The sequence below is a fragment of the Vombatus ursinus genome, unplaced genomic scaffold (assembly GCF_900497805.2).
Source record: "Vombatus ursinus unplaced genomic scaffold, bare-nosed wombat genome assembly UNPS02014798.1, whole genome shotgun sequence".
NCBI classification, from domain to species: Eukaryota; Metazoa; Chordata; class Mammalia; order Diprotodontia; family Vombatidae; genus Vombatus; species Vombatus ursinus.
This window is the reverse complement of record NW_020954576.1, coordinates 26,113,230-26,139,169: the sequence shown is the minus strand read 5'-3', so window position 1 is coordinate 26,139,169 and position 25,940 is coordinate 26,113,230. Positions and strand designations below refer to the sequence as shown.

The 25,940-nt window shown below is 37.8% G+C and overlaps 1 protein-coding gene across 1 annotated transcript in view; it reads left to right on the top strand.

The window, feature by feature from the left end:
* The window catches only part of LOC114049395 (dynein heavy chain 14, axonemal-like), a 343,809-nt gene that overhangs the window by 290,556 nt on the left and 27,313 nt on the right, over positions 1–25,940 (top strand). Inside the window, exons 74-80 of the mRNA XM_027870678.1 lie at positions 1,222–1,378; positions 5,536–5,746; positions 7,824–7,920; positions 10,268–10,495; positions 12,903–13,100; positions 22,841–23,040; positions 25,110–25,276. Coding sequence (XP_027726479.1) covers positions 1,222–1,378; positions 5,536–5,746; positions 7,824–7,920; positions 10,268–10,495; positions 12,903–13,100; positions 22,841–23,040; positions 25,110–25,276 — 1,258 coding nt within the window. The remainder of the gene's footprint in view (positions 1–1,221; positions 1,379–5,535; positions 5,747–7,823; positions 7,921–10,267; positions 10,496–12,902; positions 13,101–22,840; positions 23,041–25,109; positions 25,277–25,940) is intronic.

Below are 25,940 nucleotides of genomic sequence, written 5' to 3'. Positions count from 1 at the left end.
ATGAAAAAAATACTCATAAAGGAAGAGGCAACTATGTGAATTAAAATATGAAAAGGGACCAGTTATTTCTGATAGTAAGAAATCATTTTAATGTTTCCAGGACCCCATTATGGTACATTGATCCTTCCTACGTGTTGTGGTAGTAGATAATGCATGTAGTTATTACACATATGATTCTATAATTTTTTCCTAGTAAGGAAAAGATGTGCAATGCTGCATGTTGGCCAGTAGGTGAAGCCATGTTAATGGCTCAGCCCAGGCCAGCAGTTCATCAGAAAGGCAGGTTCCCAGTCAGAAATGGCAGCCTTCAAGGGTGGTCCCTACAGCAGTCTACAGTTACCACCACCACCACCACCAGTCAGTGTCAGGGATGTGATTTCAAGTCTACCCCTGGGTCCCTCCAGCTTGGTTAGAGACTGCCACAGCTTCCACTCCATTGACATAGTCTTTGAAACCTCAGAGGTGCCACATCACAAGAAGGCAACAGAATGGAACAGCAGCAAAAAATTATTTTTCCAGTACTGTGAAACTTGTATATTTTATCTTTATAAGCTAGTATTACTGTCTAAAACCTACTTTGTTTAGAGTTTAGGGTTAGAGCTGGGCCTTAGTCCACTAGGGTGGACTTGAGTTCAAACCTAGCCTCAGACACTTACCTGCTGTGTGACCTCCCACAAGTCACTGAACTTCTGTTTGCATCAGTTTCCTCAACTTTAAAATGGGGATAATAATAGCACCTGCCTCCCAGGGTTGTTGTGTGGATCAAATGAGATAATATGTGTAAAGCAGAGTGCCTAGCATATAGTAGGTTATTGTCATTGTTATTATTATTATTATTGAAACACATACTGCTAGCTTCAGGAATATGGGTGTGCACAAGGAAAGAGCCAACAAAAACTCTTGCCATGTGGGATTTTTGCATACAGGACAGGGTCCTCAGCTGGCAAATGTGAAAGTTAGGGATGTAGTTCTGAACAGCCATAGGCTCTGTCAGGAACAGTGGCAATTAGTCCCCCTAAAGTAATCTCCACCACTCACACCAAGCTGGGTATGCCCTTGGTGGAAGTATTAAGGACAAATAAGGAGAATATTAGGTTAGAAGAAAAACTGAGAGCTAATACTGAATTACTATAAGCATGTTCCTATTGCATTTTTATTTGAGGTGACATTCCTCTAGATGATGTTTGCATTTATTCATTTTTCCACTTTATTCCTTTTTAGATAAAAATCCTTAAGCCAGAATCTTTAAATAATTCCGTGCAAAAATTTGTTACTGAAAAATTGGGAAGTAATTATCTTAATACAGCTGGAATTAATTTAAAGGAAGTGTTTAGAGAATCTAATGCCAGAATTCCACTAATATTCATCCATTCTCATGGTGAGCTTTTTATAAATATATTGATTATTAATCTTTAAGATTCTCATTCTCCCCAGTAGTGGTGACTACAAATGCACACCACCACACCCAGATAGAATAGAGGATTTTCGGAAAACTCTATTAGTGACATGAGGTACGGGATTAGTATTGCATTTATGAAAGGTATTGATTATCATACTTTATATCTGTGGACAAATGCACCTCATGAGGAAAAAGTGCAACTGGAATGACACTGGCTTACCAATCTGGAAATGTCAAAATAGAGTTCCCATTCTGTCACTAAGGAACCGTATGATTTTGGGCAAATCACTTCATCCTTTGATGCCCCCATTTCCCCATATCTGCAATGAGAAGTTTGGACAAGATATTCTCTAAAGACCCTAAAAATTGTAAATTCTATGAACTTATGGATGGTAATGCCCCTCCTCTTCCTCTTCCTCCTAAATCCTTCCCATGTATTTGACACTGTGGACCACCCCATCTCTTCCTCTTCTACATTTTCTCCTGCCTTCACTCTCTGTGACATGCCTTTCTTCTTGTCCTTTTTCACTCTATTTCTATTGATTTTCTATTTCTGTCCGTTATTCCTCCTTGCTGTCCTTTACTGGATCATTACCCTTCTCCCAATTTTTAAGTGAATATATTCAAGTCCTTGAATATAGAACCTGACCCTATATTCTCTTAGACCTCTTCTCTCTCTAAAATCTCTACCTTAATGACTGCATCCACTTCCATGAGTTCAATTATGACCACTATGGAGTTGACCCCTAAATCTATTTACCCAGGCCCATTATCTCTCCTAAAATTTAGTCTTGCATCTTCAACTACCTGTATGTCTCAGGTGCCAACCTCTGACTCAATATGACTGAGCTCATCATCTGCCCTAAACATGTCCCTCCTTACAACTTCCCTCTTTCTGTTAATGACAACACCATCTTCCCAGTCACCAAGCCTTGAAATCTTGGAGTCATCTTTCACCATCCTCTTTCATCTATAGGCAGCTGGGTGGCACAGTGGCTAGAGTGCTGGGTCTGGAGTCAGGAAGACTTGAGTTCAAATCCAGCTCCAGACACTGATTTGCTGTGTGAACCTGAACAAGTCACCAAACTTCTGTCTGCCTCAGTTTCCTCAAAATGGCACCTCCCTCCCAAGATTGTTGTGAAGATCAAATGAGATACTTTTAAAGCACTTAGCACCATATCAAGCACCTAATGCTCACTTTATAAATGCTAGCTATTGTTATTATTATTACTATTTCTTCATATGGATTCTACTTATACAATATGTCTTATATCCATCTCTTTTCCTCTACTCACTATTAGTTACCCAGGTTTTCATCTTCTACCTGGACCATTGTAATAGCCTCCTTCCTAGACCCCCTGCTTCTAGTTTTCCCCATCTCCAGCCTATCCTTTCCATAGCTGCCAAAATAATCTTTGTAAGATATAGGTCTGACCATGCTGCTCCCTTGTTCAAAAAATCATTTCAGTTTGAAAAACATTTGTTAAGTTTCTACTATGTGCAAAGCACTGGGTAAGATCCTGGGAATTCAAAGACAAAACAAACAAATAAACAATCCGTTCCCTGACCACAAGGAACACATTTTCCTGAGGAAAACCACATGCATCAGAAATTTCAGTGGCTCCTGATTTCCTCTAGAATAAAATATAAACTCTTTAGCCTGACATTTAAGGACCCCCTACAGTCTGGCTCCAAAATGCACTTCCAACTATTCTCTGATCTCAGCAAACCGTATTTGGCCTCTGTTTTCATGCAAGCTGTCACCTATTCCTGGAATACCTCCACTCAGGTTGCTCTTCTTTCACAAAGCCTTCCCCAAGCCCCCCAAACTGAAAAGATTCTCTCTTTCCTCAAATTTTCCTACAGCACTTTAACCACTTTCACCCACCCTGCCTATCACCCCCTCTCCTCCCCTACTCTAAGCTCCTTAAGGTCAGTAGATAGAAAGATAGGTAGATAGATAGATAGATAGATACATACATACATACATACATACATACATACATACATACATACATACATACATATGGTTGTAGATATAGGTATATTAATCTATATCCTAAGTGCCTAGCACTAGCATACAGAGATATGAACCCATGATTTCATTAACATAGGGAACTCCCAGATGAGAAAACTCCATCTACCAATATAAGTGAGCACCCAAGAAGTTAAATAACTTGTTCAGGGCCACATATCTGGTATATTTTAAGGACTTGAAATATATACTTCAAGATTCTTAATAAATATATGTTGAGTTGGATTACTAGCTTCATCTCTGTTTCTTTACTGGCTTATCTTTCCCCATCTTCTATTGCCTTCTGAACTTCATCCTTCACCTAAAGCTCAACTTGTCAAAAAACTCTCCCCTACTAATTTTTCTATTTCTCTTCATGGAAACCCACAATCACCTATGCTAAAAACCTTAAAGTTATTTACTCTCCCTTCAGTCTCCATTTCCAATGAGGTGCCAAGTCTTTTCATTCTTCCTTCATATCTCTTACATCTATCCACTCTTTTCTTTTCCCATTACTTCTACCATCAGTAAGCCTTCTTTATATATCAGTTGGGCTATTATATCCATTCACTAACAAGGTATGAAATGACATAAATGTCAATTACTATGATTATTTTTCACCTTTTGTATTTTTCATCATTGTAGAAACAAAAAAAATCCTAATTGAGAAAAAAATTAGAGACAAATGGAAGAAAATATAAATATAATTATCATAACTTTAAATATGAATGGAGTAAACAATCCAGTGGGAGAGCTAAGTGGATAGAGCACTGGCTGGAGTCAGGAAGAGCTTAGTTTAAATCCAGCCTCGGGCACTTACAAACTGTTTGACCCTGGACAAGTCACTTAACCCCTATTTGCCTCAGTTCTACATCTGTAAAATGGGGCTCACTGGAGAAAGAAATGGCAAACCACTCCTGTATCTTTGCCAAGAAAACCCCATGGACAAAGTCATGTAGAGTCAGACACAAGTGAACAACTGAACAACAACAAAACAAGCCAATATAATGAAAGAGTGACAGATTGGATAAGAAAATAAAAATCCCACAATCTGTTGCTTGCAAGATACATACCTATAAAGCAAAGACATACACAGAATAAAAATGGGGGGCTGAAATTAAATTTACTATGGATCACATAAATAGAAAAAAAAATCAAGAATTGTGATCATGCTATCAGACCAAAAACAAAACATAGCATAAAAAAAGATAAAGGAACTCCATTATGTTAATAGGAACTGTAGGCAAATAGACCAATATCAATATTAAACTTATTGCTCCATCTATATCTAAGTTCATAATAAAAAAAGGAAAAATCAATTGACTTAAGAAGAAGACATAGTAATACAATAATAGTAGGAGACTTTAATGCCCCTCCATCAGTTATATACAAATCTAACAGAAAGATAAACAAAAAAGAAAATGTGTAATTGACCAAATTGCTAAATTATGACATAATATCTTCTAAATAGGACTGCTAAAGAATATGTGCATTTCTCAGTACCACATGAAACTTTGACAAAAACTGACCATATATTAGGGTGCAGAGATATTACAATTAAAAGTTAAAAAAAACAAAACTATTAATCGCATCCTTTACAAATCATAATACAATAAAATAGAAATCAGTTCAGAGAGCACAAACAAAAGACCTAGACTCAAATGAAGATTTAACAATGAAATCCTAAATAATGAGTGGGTCAAAGAAAAAGTCATAGAAATAAATGATAATTATGTGGACAAAAAATGATAATGATGAAACAACCCACCAAAATTTATGGGATGTAGCTAAAGCAATCTTTGGAGGGGAATTACAGCCCTAATACATATATATTAACAAAATAGAAAAGGAGAGGATTAATGAATAAAATATGTATTTTTAAAATTAGAAAACCAACAAATAAACAAATCTAAAATAAGCAAAAATGAGGAAATAAAAATTGGAGGACAAATAGAAAACCTGGAAACCAAAAAGACTAAAGAAAAGATAAACAAAACTAAATGTATCTTTGTATGCCCAGTACGCAGCACAGTACCTTATATGCACAATGTAAGCACTTAATAAATATCTCTCATTTAATTTAATTTAACTTAATGGAGTTATACTAAACATTGTTTTACAGGATTAGATCCCACAACTCTCCTGCTGAGATTTGCACAGGAGATGAAAGGAAATACAGATGATGTGACCATGATTTCTTTGGGACGTGGCCAGGGAAGTAAAGCTGAAGAAATAATATACAAGGCAAAAATAAAGAAAGGCCAATGGGTCTTCCTCCAGAACTGCCATCTTGCTGCATCTTTTATGCCAAGACTTTGTGCAATTGTTGAGACGTGAGTTCTTTTAATTTCTTTATCCCGTTCAAAGCATCAGATTAAATTCATTGTTTTAAAAAAAAAGTAAAAAGTAAATCCTATGCAATGAATATAAATCTATACCATGGTATTAATGATCAAAGCCTATTAGGGACTCTAAGGAGAAAAAAAGGTAAAGATATTTTGCAAAGGGATGACTAGTATATCCTTGAATAATGAAAAATGGCTGCTGTGAGAGTTATATACCCTGCTGTCATTTTCACATGTACCACTAGGATACTATAGTTCATTTTTTAAATTATTTATTTATTTAATAATTATTTTATTTATTTTGCTTATTTATAAATTTATTATTTATGTATTTACTCAGATGAAAGTCTTATCAGCAGAAATTTCAAGCATCAAGTCACAAAATATTAAAATCAACAGCAAGATCATACGAAGTTTTATGTTAGAAAAGCAGCATGAATTGTATTATTAGTCTGCCCTTCAATATTCCTGAGAGTTCCTCTGCAGCTGCTAAAAATATTTTCTGCATTGGGTCTTCAAGCTGTAGGACATAATTATGTCCTACACAGTCTTCACCTTTCTGGCTCCACATTCATACATAGAATTCAGTTTGGCATTCCCAGTGGGGCAGGTGAAAGATGAAATAACTGAAAAAAAAAAAAAGGTTTTATCTTCCTAGCATATCAATTTATTAAGCAATGCTGCCTAACAAATCAGGACCAGGCCCCTTTCTCAGCTTAGGGCTGGACCCCGAATACAAGAGGGGAGAGACATATTTTTATACATTAAAAATAATTAACCAAAGAAGATCAATTAATTAAAAGGAAACAATACAGCACTAGGTAATCTGATTTCTAATTGGAGATTAGAGACTTTCCAAGTTGGGAGAGGGAGAGTAAACGTGTGCAATTCCCTGAATTCAGAAAAAGAGGTGTCCTACTCCCCTCAAGTGTCTGTAAACAACAATAACCGATTGATCAGTGTGGGGCCAGTTTTCAGATAAGACATATGGGTTGCTTGAGATCTATAATTGTGAGAAAACTCCTTGCGTCATCTTTGGGTCTGGCTGGGTTTTTTGGTCTTTGGTTAACGGTGTCCAAGCAGCAGGTGGAGGTGCTCCAGGTTCCCAGCCACAGAGGTTAGGTTCAAACAACGCAATAAGGTTTTCTCCCAATTCCCACAACTGAATAAAGTTTTCTCACAAGACAGAAATTGAACTAGACCCATAATTGAACAGAAAAGGAACTGAGCTACTTCCAGAACTGAGTCACAAGATGGAATCAGTGTTCACCCAGTTCCCACAATTGACCACTTTCTGTTCTAATCCCCTCAATTCCCCCACCAAGGGCAATTCCCAGAAATTCACCTTCTATATCCTACGCTAGTATAACTGAAATTTAGTCGATTGGATTCTTCTTTAGCTGAAGAACAATCAATGTTTGCGATTAATAACATATTGTTTGACAGATTTACATTTGTCCTAAAAAACATAGGACCGATTAATCCTAATTCAACTTTCCTGGAAATTCAGAACCTCAACCACTATAGTGTAACCGTAACACCCAATGATTTTTATCTCTTCCACATACACCCGCTATCCCCAACACACACACACACACACACACACACACAAAGGTGTAGTGCCTTTATCTAGTCAGAGGCAGTGTTGATTACACAAGGAGGAATTTAATTGGCTAGATGCAATATCAGATATAGACACCAGGCCGCACCCTCTCGGGCCACCAGCTAGGCCTTGTCAGTTATTCTAACCAGTGCTTGAATTATAATTCTTTCCTAAAATGTTGCAGTCTTCTTACCCCCTACAGGAGAGTGCTGCAATGCCCAGACTCCCCTTCCTGCAGATTTTAGGTTATCAATCCCACGTAATTCACTAGGGAAAAATAATGCAAAGAAAAAGAAACTCTAATTCCCTCCTCAAAATTAGGGAAGACATAGAATATATGCAGGTAACTGTTAGCCAAATAAGAAAGACCTTTGATGTTAAAATGATCCCTCACATGCTATGAAACTTTTCCTTTTGTTTTGTTTTTCATGTTAATAATTTTATAAATTAATTATGTTGCAGATTTAATTATTCAAAACTAGACCCCGACTTTAGACTATGGTTAAGCTCAAAACCGGACAGTTCCTTCCCCATAGCGATTCTGCAGAAGAGTTTGAAGGTGAGAATGATGGGTTGTTGGAGGTAGGGTCAGAGGGGAATTCAGATTGTGGAGCATTCCTGATGTGAAAACTCCCCTCACCACCCATCAATGCAGACTAGAAAACAGGCTGTAACTTGTAACAACCTCAGAAAGTTGCCAGATGCACTAGGAAGTGATTTGGGGTGGGGGGGGAGGGCGGTGCAGACAGTGAATTTCTGTCAGAGGCAGGATGTTAACTTAGCCCTCTATGGAGATTCCAAGGCCACACCTCTATCCATTATGTTTGGATGCTTCTCAGCTATTAAAAACAACAAATTTAAGGATGGACAGAAGAGCCCAGTGTGAATGCTAAAGATTTTAAAATCTTAACTCTGAGGCAAGATGGAGGGAGGGTTTGGTGCTGTCAGTCATTCAGCAAGTACTGGGGGGAGTGGAGTGGGGGCTTTGATTCTACTGGGAGCTATGGGAGGTAAAAAAAAAAAAGGCACAAGAAAAATTTGGTCCCTCACCCCAAGTCATTTACAATTTAAATTTCTTATATTTCACATACCTATGGCATACTCTGAATTAATAGGAACTGAATAGTCCCTTTGGGAAGGATTTCTGCCCTTGCTTTTGCTGTTTGCCTTGGCATTTATATAATTAATTAACTTATTCATGAGAAGGTAACTGGGGAAATTTTCATTTTATTTTTCATGTTAAAACTTAGAGCCTTCAGAACACAGAATGCTGTGAAGAGTTGTGGGAAATTAAAATGTAGATAAAAAGGGTCCAAGTCAGGGATGTGCTAGTGTTTGATAGGGAAGAAGTATACATGGGGCAGCTAGGTGGTGCAGTGGATAGAGCACCGGCCCTGGATTCAGGAGGACCTGAGTTCAAATCCGACCTCAGACCAAGCACTTGACGCATACTAGCTGTGTGACCTTGGGCAAGTCACTTAACCCTGATTGCCTCACTAAAAAAAAAAATGTGTGCATATATATATATATATATATGTATATGTATATATATATACATAGGACCTACTTTTAAATTTAATCTGAATTATTGACATGTTCTCCACACTTTCTTAAGTCTGGACAAATAATAAATAAAGCAATAAATCAAGCCCTGATTTATAAGGTTTACTGATTGACCAGTTGCAAAATGGTCATCTGAAAATTTAACAAGACTCTCAGAAGCTAGTTCAAGCAGGCTCCAGCAAAGCCCTGGCCCTAGCCTCATATAGCTGACAATCTAATGGGGGAAATGAGGTAAAATAGCTTTTATTACTTGTTAACAGTGCTTATGAAATAACTATCAAAGACAGAGTTTAAAGTATGGAATAAAAAATCATAATTTAGAATTAACAGTAAGTTTCATTTATCCTTTTTTATACCTGGCCTGCATTACCATGATGTTCACCTTGGCTAGGTCTAGACAGTGCTAAAAGATTCTGTTGGTGTAGCCAAAGAATCCAATCAAACAAAGAACTGGTCTTTTTAGTGAAAGAATCCACCAAACTAACTGATTAAAACTGACCAATGACATATCTGGTTGTATTTAGAGGAAATGGGCATTTAATGTTTGCTTTAAACTTTGACAAAAATGGAGAAAGCATGGAGGAAATTGCATTGGGAGGGAATGGTTGCAGTCCCTGAGCAGACCCAAGAGGATTTAAATTTAATTCCACCTTCCTGGAAAATGAGGACCTCTCCCACTAGTCAAACCATACCACCCCAAGGAAATTAGGGTACCTAGCAACAATGCCAAGCCCAACTGTCTGTCATCTCTCCCAGTCCCTTCTTCTGGCATCCCCAAGCCTTAGTCCCTCTCCAAGAGCCTCTTCCTAAGGACACAAGATCTGTATCCTAGCATATCATTTCTCGAAGTCAGAACAACTATTTTCTCCCCCCTCTTAGCAATTGTGCCCATCTTGTAGGCAATGAGAAGTGAGTAATCATTCTTTCTACCAATGACTATGGTCTTATGCCAGTACCCAGGATATGTGTGTGTATGATGTGTGCATATATACATATATATACACACCTACATACATATATGATATATATGTTTTATATATGTATGTGTACATACATATATGCATGAACCAAACTTTTTATCTGCTATTAAGTCATATAAATTATATTCAGAACATCTGCATTTAAGTTATAGTATGTCTGCAACTGTGCCAGATGCAAAGGATACAAAGATAAAAAGTAATATAGTACCTGCCCTCCAGAAGCTGTAAGGAAATTGGTTGACCACTTTATAGTAGGCTTTCTACCTTTGTTATACCAAAAAAGAAAAAAGTAAATAAACTTTAGATCTAGGGGCATGAAGAATGCTACTTTCATCTACTGTTTTTATCTCTTCTTCTTTAAAGATGACAGTAGAATCTCCCCAGGGTGTGAAAGCAAATCTCCTTCAGTCATTTGGGTACCATGGCAGTGGAGAGATAACAGAAGAAATCTATGAGAACACTGAATGTGGACCATCATGGAAAAAACTTTTATTCAGCATCTCTTTCTTCAATGCTGTAGTCAATGAAAGAAGAAAGTATGGAACATTAGGCTGGAATATTCCTTATGAATTTAGTACTTCAGACTTGGAGGTGAGTGTAGTTTGGGAATTTTTTTAAAGATACATTCCTAATCATTCCTTGATACCAAAACCAATCTATCCAAGCACCATAAAATAGTGAACACAAAAACCAGGAAATGCTTTATTTCCCTAAAACATTTCCCTTCCAAAGAATTTTCACTGAATATGACATTGACAAGTAAATGCTATATATATATCAAAAGTTTTATTGCAGTTTTAAGCTTTAGTCAGTGAGTCAATAAACATTTATCATATGCCTACTATGTGCAAACCACTAGGTTAAATGCTGGAGATACAGAAAGAGGCCAAAGACAATCCCTGCCCTCATTAAAACTCTCTGAGACACAGTTTCCTCATCTGTACAATGGGGTTAATGGTACTTGTATTACCTGTCTTTCAGGGATGTTATGAGAAAAGCATTTTGTTCAACCATAAAGTACTATATAAATGAAACTTGTTATCATTTGTGAATTTTCTGGGACAGAATGTTGTCCTGTCCTAGCCATTTTCACCTTCATGTTCAGAATGTTCCTCAGAAATGCCCCTCATGTCCCACTGTGCCACTACCTTCCTTGTCTTGTTAACGTATGTGTACATAATGACAGCTACTTTAATAGAAAGAAAGGAAAGAAACAAGCCTTTATTAAGCACCTGCCGTATGCCAGGGGCAGATAAGTGGTATAGTGGATAGAGTGCTGGGCCTGGAGTCAGGAAGACCTGAGTTCAAATCAGTCACTTAACCCTGTTTGCCTCAGTTTCCTCATCTGTAAAATGAGCTGGAGAAGGAAATGGCAAATCTCTCCAGTATCTTTGCCAAGAAATCCCAAATGGGGTCACCAAGAGTAAGCCACAACTGAAATGACTCAACAACAACAACTGTATGCTGGACATTATGCTAAACACTTTATTATCTAATTTATCCTCAACAACAACCCTGGGAGAGATGTGCTATTATCCCCATTTTACAGTTGGGAAAACTGAGGCAATCACAGTTTAAGTGATTTGTCTAGGGGTTGCTTAGTTAATAAGTGTTTGAGTTCAAATTTAAACTCAGGTCCTCCTGACTCCAGGTCCAACACTCTCTCCCCTGCATCACTTAGGTGCCTAGTACCTTGAGCAAACTATTATTTAAAAGCTCATTCTCAAGAGAAAAAAAGCATACCTTCAGGACTTAATTCAAATGTTTTGAGGTCATTTAAAACACTAGTCCCCTCCACTAATATGTGTTCTAATGAGTTGGCTGGAGTTATGTTACTGACGCTGTAGTTTTGGGGTTTGGTTTGGTTTGGCTGCAGGGCGTAGGGGTCTGGAGTTGGAGGGCACATCCAGACCTGGATTTCATTGGTATGGAGAGCTCCAAAGACGCACATCAACAATTCACTCATGAAATTATAGTTTTAGAGAACTGGCCAAGGCACTGTAAGACCTGGCTATGATCATATAGTTAGTTTACATCAAAGACAGAAATTGAACCCAAGTCTTCCACAACTGGCTCTCTATATGTATGTGTGTCTCTGTCTCTGTCTCTCTTTCAGTCTCTCCTCTATCTCTCTTTCTGTCTCTTTCTCTCTGTCTCTCTCTCAATCTCTCTGCTTCTCTCTCAATCCCCCCCTTTCACAACCTCTCCCTCCTCAAATCTTTTCTCTCCTCTATTTCTCTCTCCTTCTCTGTCTCTCTCTCCCTCTTTGTCTCTCACCACAGTAGTGACTTTATTAAATTCATCTTTTCCTTTAAACCACGTAACTGTTCTCATATGCAAGATGCTTAGGTTTGGTTTGCTTTATGAAAAAAAAAAGAAGTAGAATTCTCATCCAGACATCCTATTTGTGATTCACAAATGTACCATATACCTGTGAGCCACTAGCTTCCCATTTAATTGCTTAAATATTCCCTTTTAAAAAAAATTTTTTTAAATATTCCCTTCTTTGCCAAGGGATTCTTTGTCAGTGTCTCAAAGGCAGTGGTGATCAATTTTTGAAATGATTGGCCTCAAATCTAACAGAGCACCATTCCCAGAGCTGTAGAGAACTGTCAAAGGCATAAGATCATAGATTTAGAGATCTTAGAGGCTGTCTTTCTTCCAGCATCCTCACCTATCAGGTGAGCAGATTGTGACCCAAACTGGTGGAATGAATGACCTGAGGCTGAATTGGTCATGACGGAGGCAGATCTGAACCCAGGCTTTCTAACTCCAAAATCAATGCTCTTTCCATTCTCCAGTGTTGAAACAGTTACCCAAGGCAAGATCACAGAGTCTAATGCATCAAGGATCCAGGGACTATTGCCCCAGAGATCAAAAGCTGCTCTCTTATTGTCTGCCCTATAAAGCTCTCTGAGAACTTTGGGTTCTCCCTCAAAAAGACATCCAAATAAAGTCAAGTTAAAATGAAAACCATTGCTTAATACTTTTTTCAAAGGTCACCATCAAAATGTTAGCGATTCTCCTGGCCGAAAAGTCAGAAATTCCTTGGGAAGCAATACATTACTTGACAGGAGAAATAATTTATGGAGGCCGAGTGACAGATTGCTGGGATAGGCTCTGCTTACTATCTCTCCTAAAGAATTTTTGTAATCCTGACGTGCTGAAGAAGGACTTCAGTTTTACTGATGATGGGGTAAGAAATGTATTTTTTTCTAATAGTCCCAATTTTTTTAATATTTTAACTGAACTTTGTTATATGACTTTTATTGACATCTATCCACCATTATTGTTATTATCAAAAAGCATTTAATAAATACCTCATTGGAAATTGTGTCAGGCTTTGGACAAAAAGGACTTGTATTTTAAGACACAAATCAGAGACAGATACTAGCTAAGTACTTTCCTACTCAGCCTGGACATTAGAATGCTCCAGCCCTCCTCACCCTCAGCTTCTTTTCCATTTCCTCCATCTTCTTTCTTCCCTCTAAGCCCACTTTGTCTTCCTCAAGATGAGGTGAAGGGTATAGATAAACTAGTAAGTGTCCAATGATACCTGGCTGCTGAACTAGAGGAAAAGCTTACCTCTAAACTTGGAATATTGCCCATTCATTTTCAATTAATTCAATCAGTCAACAAGTATTTATTAGGCACCTACTATGTGCCAGCCCCTAGGGACACAAATAGAGTGAATTCTGCTATAACACATGTTTTGAAAACATGGATTTATTCCAAAGTGATTGATACATTAGGGAACTTTTTGAGCATAATGCAAATTTTGCATTTGTTTGTGTGCAATTTCATCTGCAAGAACTATCAAGTACAAAAAACTACAGTATTTCACAATAACTCACAAGCTTCAAGCCTTCTGGATGCTCATTTCCACAATCAAACTTCAGACTTCTTTCAAGGTTAAATGTCACATTTATTGTATACTTTCCAATACAATAGAATCTATAAGTGGAGGAAAGCTAGTCCACACCCACACACTCCATCTCCCAAATCCCACCATCTACCATGGCTTCCTGGAGTTGGCAGAAGAAACTCCTCGCCCACCACACACACACACACATAAGCTTCCTTTAGCCCATAGCCATTGACTTTACCAGCCTGGCCTGTGGGACCCAGGACCCAGGCCAAGCAGCAATTCAGGTTCATGGATACCACTATTATTTATTGTAGTATTTATGTACTACTTAACCATTTAACATATATAAAATTGTGCTGCCATTTTTATTAAGTTCTTATCTTTTTTGTATATATCACTGAAAAGATTTTTGAGTGTTGTACCCCTAACACCATTTTTCCCATAAGCCCTAAGGTTTTTATTGCAAAATTTTGCATAGAACAATGATTTTTAGGAACACATAAGGCATGTTATAGCAGAAATATCTGTACAAAGAATGAAGAAATCTTTACTCTGAAAGAGTTTATATTCTACTTATTTACCACCTACTACATACAAGGCCTCGTCCTTACCCACAAGAAGCTGGAATATTGTCTTTAATACTATAGTAGTATAGTAAGAGAGCCCCTTGCCTGCCCCATACATTTTAAAAGAGCCATTGATTTAAATATTTGGTCAAAAAACTTTGTTGGGGAATCATAGAAACAATGAAAAGGTTTTCCAAGACAAAAGGGAAGGTGACCCATTAGGGGTGATAGTCTCTTATCTCTCCTCTCCGTGGGCTCAGCTGTAATCTCTTTTTTTCTGTGTAAATAAAATCATTCCACATTTTAAAGCTTCAGAGGACAGGTGCCTTTGTAGGACTGTCAGACACTGAAGTCCCCAAGTTTCCTCTGGGCACCTTAGATGGGAAAAAAAAATACATCTTCAATATAACTGATATCCTTTTTATTTTATGCATTTAAAAACATTATTTTGAGAAGGGGGTCTACGGACTTCCCCCGATGGCCAAAGGAGTCCCCAGCACAAAAAAGGTTAAGAAACCCTAGTGTACATGCTGGCATGGCGGCAAGTCATCTTAGAAGTCTTTGGAGTAAGGCTTCAAAGTCAGTATCATGATTTCACTGGTAGAGAAGTCCCTGCCCCTGCTCTTGTCTAAGAGTCGACTACATGACAAAACAAAACTATTTTATTAATGATGGTTTCCCTTGAGCCTTCTAGAAGAGAACATATTAAAGATTTTACTGCAATCTTTGGATTCTAACCTTCATTACCATTTTCATTGACTTTTTCAGATTCTCCTTTCAAGGTTTTATGCATTCTCTGTCTCACTTATCAGCATCATTCTTTCATTCATTCATTCATTCAATCAATCCAGATTTATTGAGTTCCTATAATCAGAGCATCTTGCAAAGATGAGGAAGGATGAGTGAGTGCCTGGTATGTGGTTGTGTGCTCTGATTCCATGAAGTCCAAGGAGCTGGGTTTGAATCCTGGCCCGGTCACTTACTCCCTGTGTGACCCTGGCCAAGTCACTTAACTGCTCTTGAGGCCATTTTATAGGCCATTCCTATAAAATGAGGGAGTTGGGCTAGATGACTTCTCAAGTTCCTATCAGTTTGAAAGCTAGGATCCTCTGTATTTTACTGCCAGATGCACTAATTTGGGGAAAGGAGGAAACCCCTGAGGCAGGCAGAGTACCAAAGCACAGATTCTTCTGCTCAAAATGCCCCCCAATCTCCCTTTCTTGTTCTGTCAAGAAGAAATTCATTTAGGGTAACTCAAAACCTCTCTTTCGGGTTGAATATGCCTGCTTCCTTAGGATGCTCATATTTCAGCTCTAAAGATAACTGAGAGTCTGTGGTGAATTAAGCTGACCTTCATATTGCCTAGTTGAGAATTGTGAAATTACTCTCACAATTTAAAAAGTTAATAAGTAGATTGTGTAGCCTAAGGTGAGGAAATTGTACATTGGGAAATAAGATTTCTAGAGCTTGTGTCACCCTTGTTTCAGTATTTCCTCCCTGGCAGCTTGGTTTCTAGAAGCCCCTGTTATTCAGGGATTAGCTACCTGCACAGTAACGATGGAGGATGCTATTCTGGATGGAACAGCCATGTAGCAAAAACTAGTGAAAAGTACTGAATGTATATGTGATTAGAAATGTGATTTGGAAAAAGCAATTCAGTCCAACGTTTGAGAGATAACTACATGCTAATTCAGTGTCAGAAACCAGAGTAGACACTAATGATGGGCAAATAAAAATAATAGGTGACATTTACATGGCTCTTTAAGGCTAGTAAAGCACTGTGCATCCATTATTTCATTTAATCTACATATCAAAGGCATACAGGGAAGACTCTACCAGGATTTATTATCCTCATATTACAGATAAGTTCAGAGAACATAAATGACATACCCATGATCACAGAGCTGGTCAATGTCAGAAGTGATATTTCAACCTAGGTCTTTCCTGACTCCATGCTACCATGATCCCTACCCTTCAGTCTCTGTAGACAGTAGATAAATTGTTAATAAATTAATAAATTTAATTGTTAATAAATTATTTACTAAATTGTTTTTAGTCCAGACCTGTGATTTCATCAGTAAACTTTCTAATAAATGTTTGTTGAATTTAATTAAGGATCTCAAAATCTCATTGGAAAAACAAGAGATACAAACATAAAACAATAATGATAATAGTGATAATAAAAATAGCTATCATTTAACACCATGCTAAATGTTATTTATAAATACTATTTCATGTGATCCTCACCAAACCCTGCAAGGTACATGGTATTATTATCCCTATTTTACAATTGAGGAAAATGAGGCAAACAGAAGTTAAATGAATTGCCCAGGGTCACACAGTGAGTATCAGGGGCCGGATTTGAACTTAGGTTTTCCTAACTTCGGGCCAACACTGTATCCACTGCACCACCTAATTGCCCAATTAAATAATGATGCAAAGCAATATGGAAACAAATCAACAAATTCAAAATTAACTCAAGAAACCTTTATTGGGGACTTTCTATGATGCCATAGAGAAAGAAGAGATTTAGAGTCAGGGATCTGGTTCTGAGTTTCTGTTCTGCCATTCACTAGATTCATGGTGTTGGGCAAATAAGTCTCTTTCCTCCATTGTGTCACAATTTCCTCATGTATAAAATGAGGAAATGGAATTAGATGGTATCAAAGGTATCTTCTAGATCAAAATCTATGAAGAACCTTACTTAAAGATTGCTTGGGGAAAAAAAAGCTACATGAATAAATAACTACATGAACAAATAAGTAACAGTAAGAAATTTAAAAAGTTATTTAAGACACAAAACTAATTTGGAATTGGCTGAATGGTTGGACTCAAAGAGCAATCATTAATAAGTCAATGCCACCTTGCAAGGTCTTCAGTGCAGTATTCCAGGGATCTGCACTTGGCCTTACACTATTGAATATTTTTATCAATGACCTGATAAAAGAGAGGAAGCATTGTGTGGTGGAGAGAGAGCTGGCCTAGAAGCCAGAAAAACCTGGGTTCAAATGTTGCCTTAACACATACTGGCTGTGTGACTCTGGGCAAATAACTTAACCTCTCAGACTAAACACTAAGACTATAAATAACGGCAAAAGTGCTGACCTGAATTGGTAGAGAGAGTGTCCTCATCTGAAAGTTGCCCATAGCAGTGAAATCACAGGGCTAATCTCTGTCCCTATCTAATCAATGACTTAAATAAAAGCATAGATGACATGCTCATCATATTTGCAGATGGTACAAGGCTGAAAGTGATGGGTAATCCACTAGATGACGCTCCATCCACTGTGCCACCTAGCGCCACAAATGGTTTTTACATTTTTTAAAAAATATGTGGCACGGGGCAGCTAGGTGATTTAGGGGATAGAGCACCTGCCCTGGAGTCAAGAGGACCTGAGTTCAAATCCAGCCTCAGACACTTGACACTTATTAGCTGTGTGACCCTGGGCAAGTCACTTAACCCCAATTGCCTCACAAAATTTTATATATACATATATATATAAAACCTTCCATATATATGTATATATACACATATGTGTGATGTATATATACACGTGTGTGTGTGTCATATATATTGCTATATTTGTGTGCCATATATACACATATATCTGCCGCATATGTATGTATGTGTGTGTGTATATGGCAAATGGATTTGGCCCTCTGGTTCTTATCTGCTGACCCTTGGGATATAGGACTAGACTAAATATAATAAGATGAAATTCAGTAGGGATAAGAGTAAAGGCTTAAATTTTGGTTCAAAAAATCGACATCACAAGTACAAGAGAAAGGAAATATGGTTAAATAGTGTTTTGTCAGAAAAGGATCTGAGGGTTGTTAAACTCAATATGAGTCAGCAGTTGGCAGTAAAAAATCATGAATGCTATCTTGGGCTGCATTAAGAGAGTAGCTTATAACTTACAGCTACCCCTAAGAAAAAGGAATAGTCCCATTGTATTCTGTTGTCATCAGAGTTTTGTGTTCAATTGTGCCACAGCTTAGGAAAGACTTTGAGAAACTGGAGAGTGCCCACAAGAGGATAAGCAGGATAATGAAGGGCATTAAATCTGTGTCATAGGAGAGTTCGTCGAAAGGAACTGGAGATGTGTAGCATGGAGAAAGACCAGGAAGGAAGGGCAGACATGACAGCTATCTTTAGGCATTTAAAGGGTTGACATGTAGAAAAGGAATTAGATTTCAATCCATCAACAAACACTTATGTCCACTTTGTGCCTGGTGCTGTACTAGGCACTAGAAATGGAAATACAAACCTATAGAACAGATTTTGCCCCCGAGGAGCCCGCATTTTATTGTTCTGTTTGTCTCAGACACAAACGGGTAGAAAGTGTAGAGAGGCAAATTAAGGTTTAATAGGAAAAAACTTCCAAACAATTAGAGCTGTCTAAAAGTGAAATGAGAGAGACGGAGACAGAGAGACAGAGAGAGAGGATTCAACTCCAAATCTTCCTAACTTCCCTTTTACTGCCCAGGGTTCCGCCATCTTCATAGCCACTCAGGCTCAGAACCTAGGTAACGTCCTTGACTCTTCACTCTCTTTCATTGCCCATACCTGTTGCCAGCTCCTATCATATCTATGCTCACAGTATCTCTCCTATATCCGCCTTTCTCTCCTCTGACACTGCCATCACCCTGATACAGGCCCTCATCACCCACACATGGATTATCACAATAGCCTTCTGGTTGGTCCCTCTACTTCAAGTCTCCCCACCTCAGTTCATCCTTTACTCAGCTATCAAATTGATCTTCATGAAGCACAAGTCTGACCTTGTCACCCCCTCTTCAATAAACTCCAGGGGTTCCCCATTACCTCCAGGATCAAATACAAAATCCTTTGTCTGCCTTTTAAAGCCCTATATAACTTGGTCCCTTTCTACCTTCGCAGGCTTCTTACACTTAACTCCCCTCCACATACTCTAAGATCCAGTGACTCTGGCTTCCTTGAGGCTCCTTGCCCAAGATACCACATCTCCTGCCTGAGATTTTTTACTGGGTGCCTCCCATCCCTGGAATGCTCCCTCTCCTCATCTTTGACCCCTGATTTCCATGACTTCAAGTCCCAGATAAAATCTCACCATTTGCAACAAGCCTTTCCCAATCTCCCTTAATGCTGAAGCCTTCCCTCTGAGATTTGTCCTGTGTATATCTTGTTTGTACAGAACTGCTAGTCTGTTGCCTCACCCATTCAATTTTGAGCTCTTTGAAGGTGAGGGTGTTTGCTTTTCTTTGTATCCTCAACTCTTAGCATCATGCCTGGCACATAATAGGAGCTTAACAAATTCTTCTTGACTTAATTCGACTGCCCTCCTCCCTTCTTGAAATTTACTACTCCTCTGCCATCTTTTCTAGTTCCTTCTTCTGCCTCCTCCCCTTAAACATGGGTGTTCCCCAAGGATCAATCCTTGGGCCTCTGTTTTAAATATAGATATACATACAGAGATAGATAGACAGACAGACAAACATAGGATACATTTTGAGTCTTTAGAGAATTAGTTTAATTACCCATATCATTGGCATTTCTATATATCACTAACAAAGCCCAACAGCAAGAGATAGAAAGAGAAATTCCACTTAAAGTTATTGTAGACATTATAAAATATTTAGGAGTCTGTCTGCCGAAACAAACCCAGGAACTATGTGAACACAATTACATAACACTTTTCACACAAATAAAGGCAGATCTAAATAATTGGAAAAACATCAGTTGCTCATGGGTAAGCCGAGCTAATATAATAAAAATGACAATTCTACCTAAATTAATTTACTTATTCAGTGCCATACCAATTAAACTACCAAAAATTATTTTATAGAACTAGAAAAAATAATAACAAGATTCATCTGGGGGGCAGCTAGGTGGTGCAGTGGATAGAGCACTGGCCCTGAAGTCAGGAGGACCTGAGTTCAAATCCAGCCTCAGACCAAACACTTGACACTTACTAGCTAACTGTGTGACCCTGGGCAAGTCACTTAACCCCAATTGCCTAAAAAAAAAAAAAAAAAAAAAAGATTCATCTGGAAGAACAAATGCTCCAGAATATCAAGGGAACTAATGAAAAGAAATGCTAGGAAAGGTGGCCTAGCCATACCAGATCTTAAGCTGTATTATAAAGCAGCAATCATCAAAACTGCTTGCTACTGGCTAAGAAATAAAGTGGCAAATCAGTGGAATAGGTTAGGTACACAAGACACAGTAGTCAATGACTACAGTAATCTACTGTTTGATAAATCCAGAGACCCCAGCTTCTGGGATAAGAACTCACTATTTGACAAAAACTACTAGGAAAACTGGAAAAGAGTATGGCAGAAATGAGGCATAGGCCAAAGTCTTACACCATATACAAAAATAAAGTCAAAATGGGTACACGATTTAGATATAAAAGCTGATACTATAAGCAAACTGGGAGAGCAAAGAATAGTTTACCTGTCAGATTTATGGCGAACAGAAGAATTTATGACCAAACAAGAGATAGACAACATTACAAAATGCAAAATGGATAATTTTGTTACATTAAATTGGCAAGTTTTTGCACCAAAAAAAAGCAAATGCAAACAAAATTAGGAGGGAAGCAGAAAATTGGGAAAGAATTTTTAAACCAGCATCTCTGATAAGGGCCTCATTTCTAAAATATACAGGGAACTAAGTCGAATTTATAAGAATATAAGCCATTCCCCAGTTGCTAAATGGTCAAAGGATATGAACAGGCAGTTTTCAAATGAAGAAATTAAAGCTATCTATAGTCATATGAAAAAATGCTCTAAATCACTATTGATTGGAGAAATGCAAATCAAAATGACTCTGAGGTACAACATCACACCTATCAGATTGGCTAACATGACCAAACAGGAAAAGGATAAATGTTGGAGATGTGGGAAAATTGGGACACTAATGCATTGTTGGTGGAGTTGTGAACTGATCCAACCATTCTGGAGAGCAATTTGGAACTATGCCCAAAGGGCTATCAAAATGTGCGTTCCCTTTTTTGACCCAGCAATACCTTTTCTAGGGCTGTATCCCAAAGAGATCATACAAATGGGAAAAGGACCCACATGTACAAAAATATTTATAGCATCTCTTTCTGTGGTGGCAAAGAATTGGAAATTGAAGGGATGCCCATCAATTGGGGAAAGGCTGAACAAGTTGTGGTATATAAATGTAATGGAATACTATTGTGCTATGAGAAATGATGAGCAGGCAGACTTCAGAAAAACCTGGAAAGACTTGTATGGACTGATGCTTGTGTGAAGTGAGTAGAACCAGGAGAACATTGTACACAATAACAGCCACATTGTGTGATGACTAACTTTGATTGACTTAGCTCTTCTCAGCAATGCAAGGATCTAAGACATCTCCAAAGATCTCATGATGAAAAATGTTATCCACGTCCGAAGAAAAAACTATGGGGTTTGAATGGAGATTGAAGCATACTATTTGCTCTTTTTTTCTTCTGCTTTGTTTTGTTTCCTCTTTCTGGTGGTTCCTCCTATTGGTTCTAATTCTTCCTTACAACATCACTAATGTGAAAATATGTTTAATAGGAATGTAAATGTGGAGCCTATATCAGATTGCACACTGTCTTGAAGAGGGAGGTAGAGAGGTAGGAGGAGAAAATTTTAAATTCAAAAGCTTATGGAAGTGAATGTTGAAAACTAAAATTAATTAATTAAAATAAAAATAAAAGTCTACCCAGCTTCCTAACCCTCCAAAAAAAATTAATTTAATTAGAATACTTTGTACACCAATAATACTGGAAATATGAGGCATTAATGTGTCATAATTTTCTGAGGTTTATAAAATGAGAACCTACATCTAAATCATAGCAGATTTTATCTTGAAAAGTCTTACTTGCTGAAGTGTTTCTCATGATTAAATAATAATGATGTCAAGATATAACTATCAGAAACCTAGATTCTGTTTCACAATTTGTTTTCAGTCTCTTATCTACCACTCCAGCTTACATAACTATGTTGTAGGTAGCAAACCTACTCTAGATACCCCAAAAACTCTAGATATGCAAGCTGTAACAGTTTCTAATTGGGAATTTTTCTTATTTCTCACAAGTGTAAGATAGCTTATAAAAAAAAAACATTCTACAAGATTTAATTTTACATGGAAATTTGTAATTTATGTGGGAGAAAAACAAATACTAATCTTTGACCACAGTGATTGATTTAAAAAAACCATCTACCATCTTTCCTTACCCACCCTCTTTAATTTTTTAAAAGTTTTATTTTTCTGTTGCTAAGTTGATTCTCTTATTGATATTCTTTTTTGTCTTACAATCTATTTATGTCTAAATATGTTCTCCTTTCCTACCCAGTAAGCCTTCTCTTGTGTCAATAATTAAAAAAGAAAAAAACAATTCACCAAAACCAGAATGTTGTTGTTTCTCCTTTCCTTGCTGAAAATATCTCTCTCATACGTGCTGAACGTCTTCCTCTGTCTCACATGGTAAGAAAGAAACTAAGAAGCTCTTTTGAAATTTACAGATGTATGCAATGCTACCTGACTGTGCAAACCTAACTCAATGTAGGAAGTACATAGAATCCCTCCCGGATTTTGAACTGTCCGAGGTCCTTGGAATGCACCAACAGACTTCAAGGATTTATCAGGAATCCCAGGCCCAAGAGCTTATTAACACTATCATTGCTATGCAACCAAGAATTGCTATTGCCAACATAATCATTGGGTAAGAGTTTCTGAGAAACAAAAGCTTTCCTTTAAGTTCAAACATGTTATATAAAGCAATTTATTGTACTTGGCATACTGGCCCTGCTTTTGACGTTTTGGTTAGTTGAATCATCATCCGTAACATTTTCCAAAGTGATACATCACTAGAAAAAAGGTAGGCCGTCCTGTAGTGCAAGAGAGAACCAATGGAATCTGTCCTTCTTGAGTGCTTTCCTGATGTTAAGAAAGGCCCCAAACATTTTAGATAGAACCCCTTCCCTGTAGAGGATTTCTAAGGAGATACAGTAAAGTGCCTGGTACACAGTATGCACTTAATAAATGCTTATTTGACCGGCTATATGAGTCACATAGAATTAGAAGGCATGAATAAGGATCAGTTGATATATTTTGGGGAAGTACCAATATTTTTACCAAGACGCAGATCCACTGGCGAATAGGCAGTGATTAAACAATAAATGGGGGCAGGTGGAGGGCTGGGAGGAGCAATAACAATAACCAGGGAGCTAGGGGGTATAGTGGACAGAGCACTAGACTTGGAGTCTGGAAGACCTCAGTTCAAACCCTCTCTCAAATGCTTATTAACTGTATGGCCCTGGCCAAGTCACTTAACCTCTCTAGGCCTCAGTTTCCTCATCTGTAAAGTGGAAATAATAATAGTGCCTATCTCCCAGGATTGTTGTGAAAGTCAGATGAGATTACACATCTAAAGCATTTTGCAAACTTGTAATAACAATAATAATAATAGCTAACATTTATATAGTATTCACTATATGTCAGAAGCACTATATGTGCTTCTGCAAAGCACTTTACAATTATTATTTCATTTGATCTTCACAACTGCTCTGGGAAGTTCATTGTTATTTGGGCGATCAGTCATGTCTGACTCTTCATGATCACATTATGGAGTTTTCTTGGCAAAGATACTGGAGTGGTTTGTCATTTCCTTTGCCAGCTCATTTTACAGATGAAGAAACTGAGGCAAACAGGGTTAAGTGACTTGCCCAGGATCACACAGCTAGCAAGTGTCTGAGGTCAGATTTGAACTCAGATCTTCTTGACTCTGGGCCCATAATCCTATCTATTGTACCACCTAGTTGCCCCCTATGTATAGAGTTTACAAAAAAGCGCCCTCTATGCTGTCAAAGAACTTAAATCCTAAAATGATATACAAGCATTCCTAACATAAGATTGCCTTAGCCAATATTATCTCCCATTTTAACAAACATATTAAAGCTAAGTCACGTTGTAATACTTTCAGCCAGTCAACTGCCTGGATTCAAATCAGATGGTCAGTGACAATCTGGGCTAATAGTACTTGAAGCTGAGCTGAATTAACTCTCCCAATATTAGTCTACTTACCAATTTATTCATAAGATTTTTCCTGTGAACTACCCTCATCAAAGTGTTTCACTCTTGAGCAAGAGGTGTATATTTGAAGTGAGGGGAAAAGGAGGTGCAGCACACCCTGGGAAGAACATTACCATTGAATAGGGAAGCATTAATGGTAATATTTAACCTCCACTGTGCCACCTACACCTTATGCATATGCATGCCTATGGTTTTACCTGATGTGATTTTTGTGGAAGCAAGTATTCAATTTGATTCAAGTCAACAAGCATTTATTAAGTACCTAATATAAGCCAGTTACCCCTAAGTGCTGAGAATACAAAGGCAAAATGAAATAGTCCCTGCCCTCAAGGAGCTTGTATTCTCTTGGGGGAAAAACATGGTTATGCATAAGTAAATATATAGAAATACACAAAGTAATTTCTTTGTGGAAAGGGTGGGCTAATATGAAATGCAGCTTGTTAACAATAGAACAAGAACTCCAGAGGGCACAATGAAAGGGTGGAAAAGAATGAGATAGGGACATGGATGTATATGAGAGAGCACTTTTCCATAGTTGCACTGGGGTAAAAAGTCTTTCAATCCAAAAGTACTGCATCCTTCTGAATCTCTTTAGGGAAGCTGCCTTTTGCTGTTTGTCTCCAGAAAGGACCTGAATAAAGGTGCCTTCTGATCTACACTAGCCTATGACTCCTATAATTCCCAGAATTTACTTTTCAGGAGTGGAAAGAGCCAAGGTGAACTGGTGCTGGAACTCTCATCTGAAATGATCAAGCGATTGCCTCTGACTGTAGAGAAGGATCCAATGTCCAAAGACATCTTTCCAACTACACTATTAACCATTATCTCAAGTTCCATTTGGGTTAGACTTAATAGAAATGTCAAAGGTGAGAACTGTAGTTCATACTCTGAGGAAAATAATGCTCACAAGGGGAAAAAAAACTGTGTGAAGTAGCCTTTTTTTTATCCTTAGGTTCTCTTTGCTTTTTTCTTTCTTCCTTTCCTTTTCTTTCTTTCTTCCTTTCCTTCCTTTCTTCCTTCCCTTCTTTCCTTCATTTCTTCCCTTTCTTTCCCACATCCTTTCTCCTTCCTTTTTCTTTCTTTTTCCCTCCCTTCCTTCTTCCCTCCTTTCCTTCTTTCCTTCCTGCCTTTCTTTCCATCTCTCTTTCTTTCCTCCTTCCTTTATTTCTTTTTCCTTCTTTCTTTCTTTCTTAGATCAGACCTGTGATTTCATGGTTAAGTACTTCCTGTACTAATGCAGATCAACACCTTCTCTGTAACTTATAATCTTAAAGATTCTCCTGGAGCAGTGAAGGTTAAATTCCTTGCCCATTTTACAGACTGTTAAATCACCCAACTAGTGTATATCAGAGGGAGAACATGAACCCAGACCTTCCTGACTTGGAGGTCAATTCTCTAAAGTTAGATTGCATATTGTAATAAACATAACATTTGTAGGTGGGAAAATGTTTCTAAAATCCAGCTCTTAAAACAATGAGGGCTTATGCAGTTTTAAAGTACTGACTAGTCAGGCTTTATAACTGCATGGAA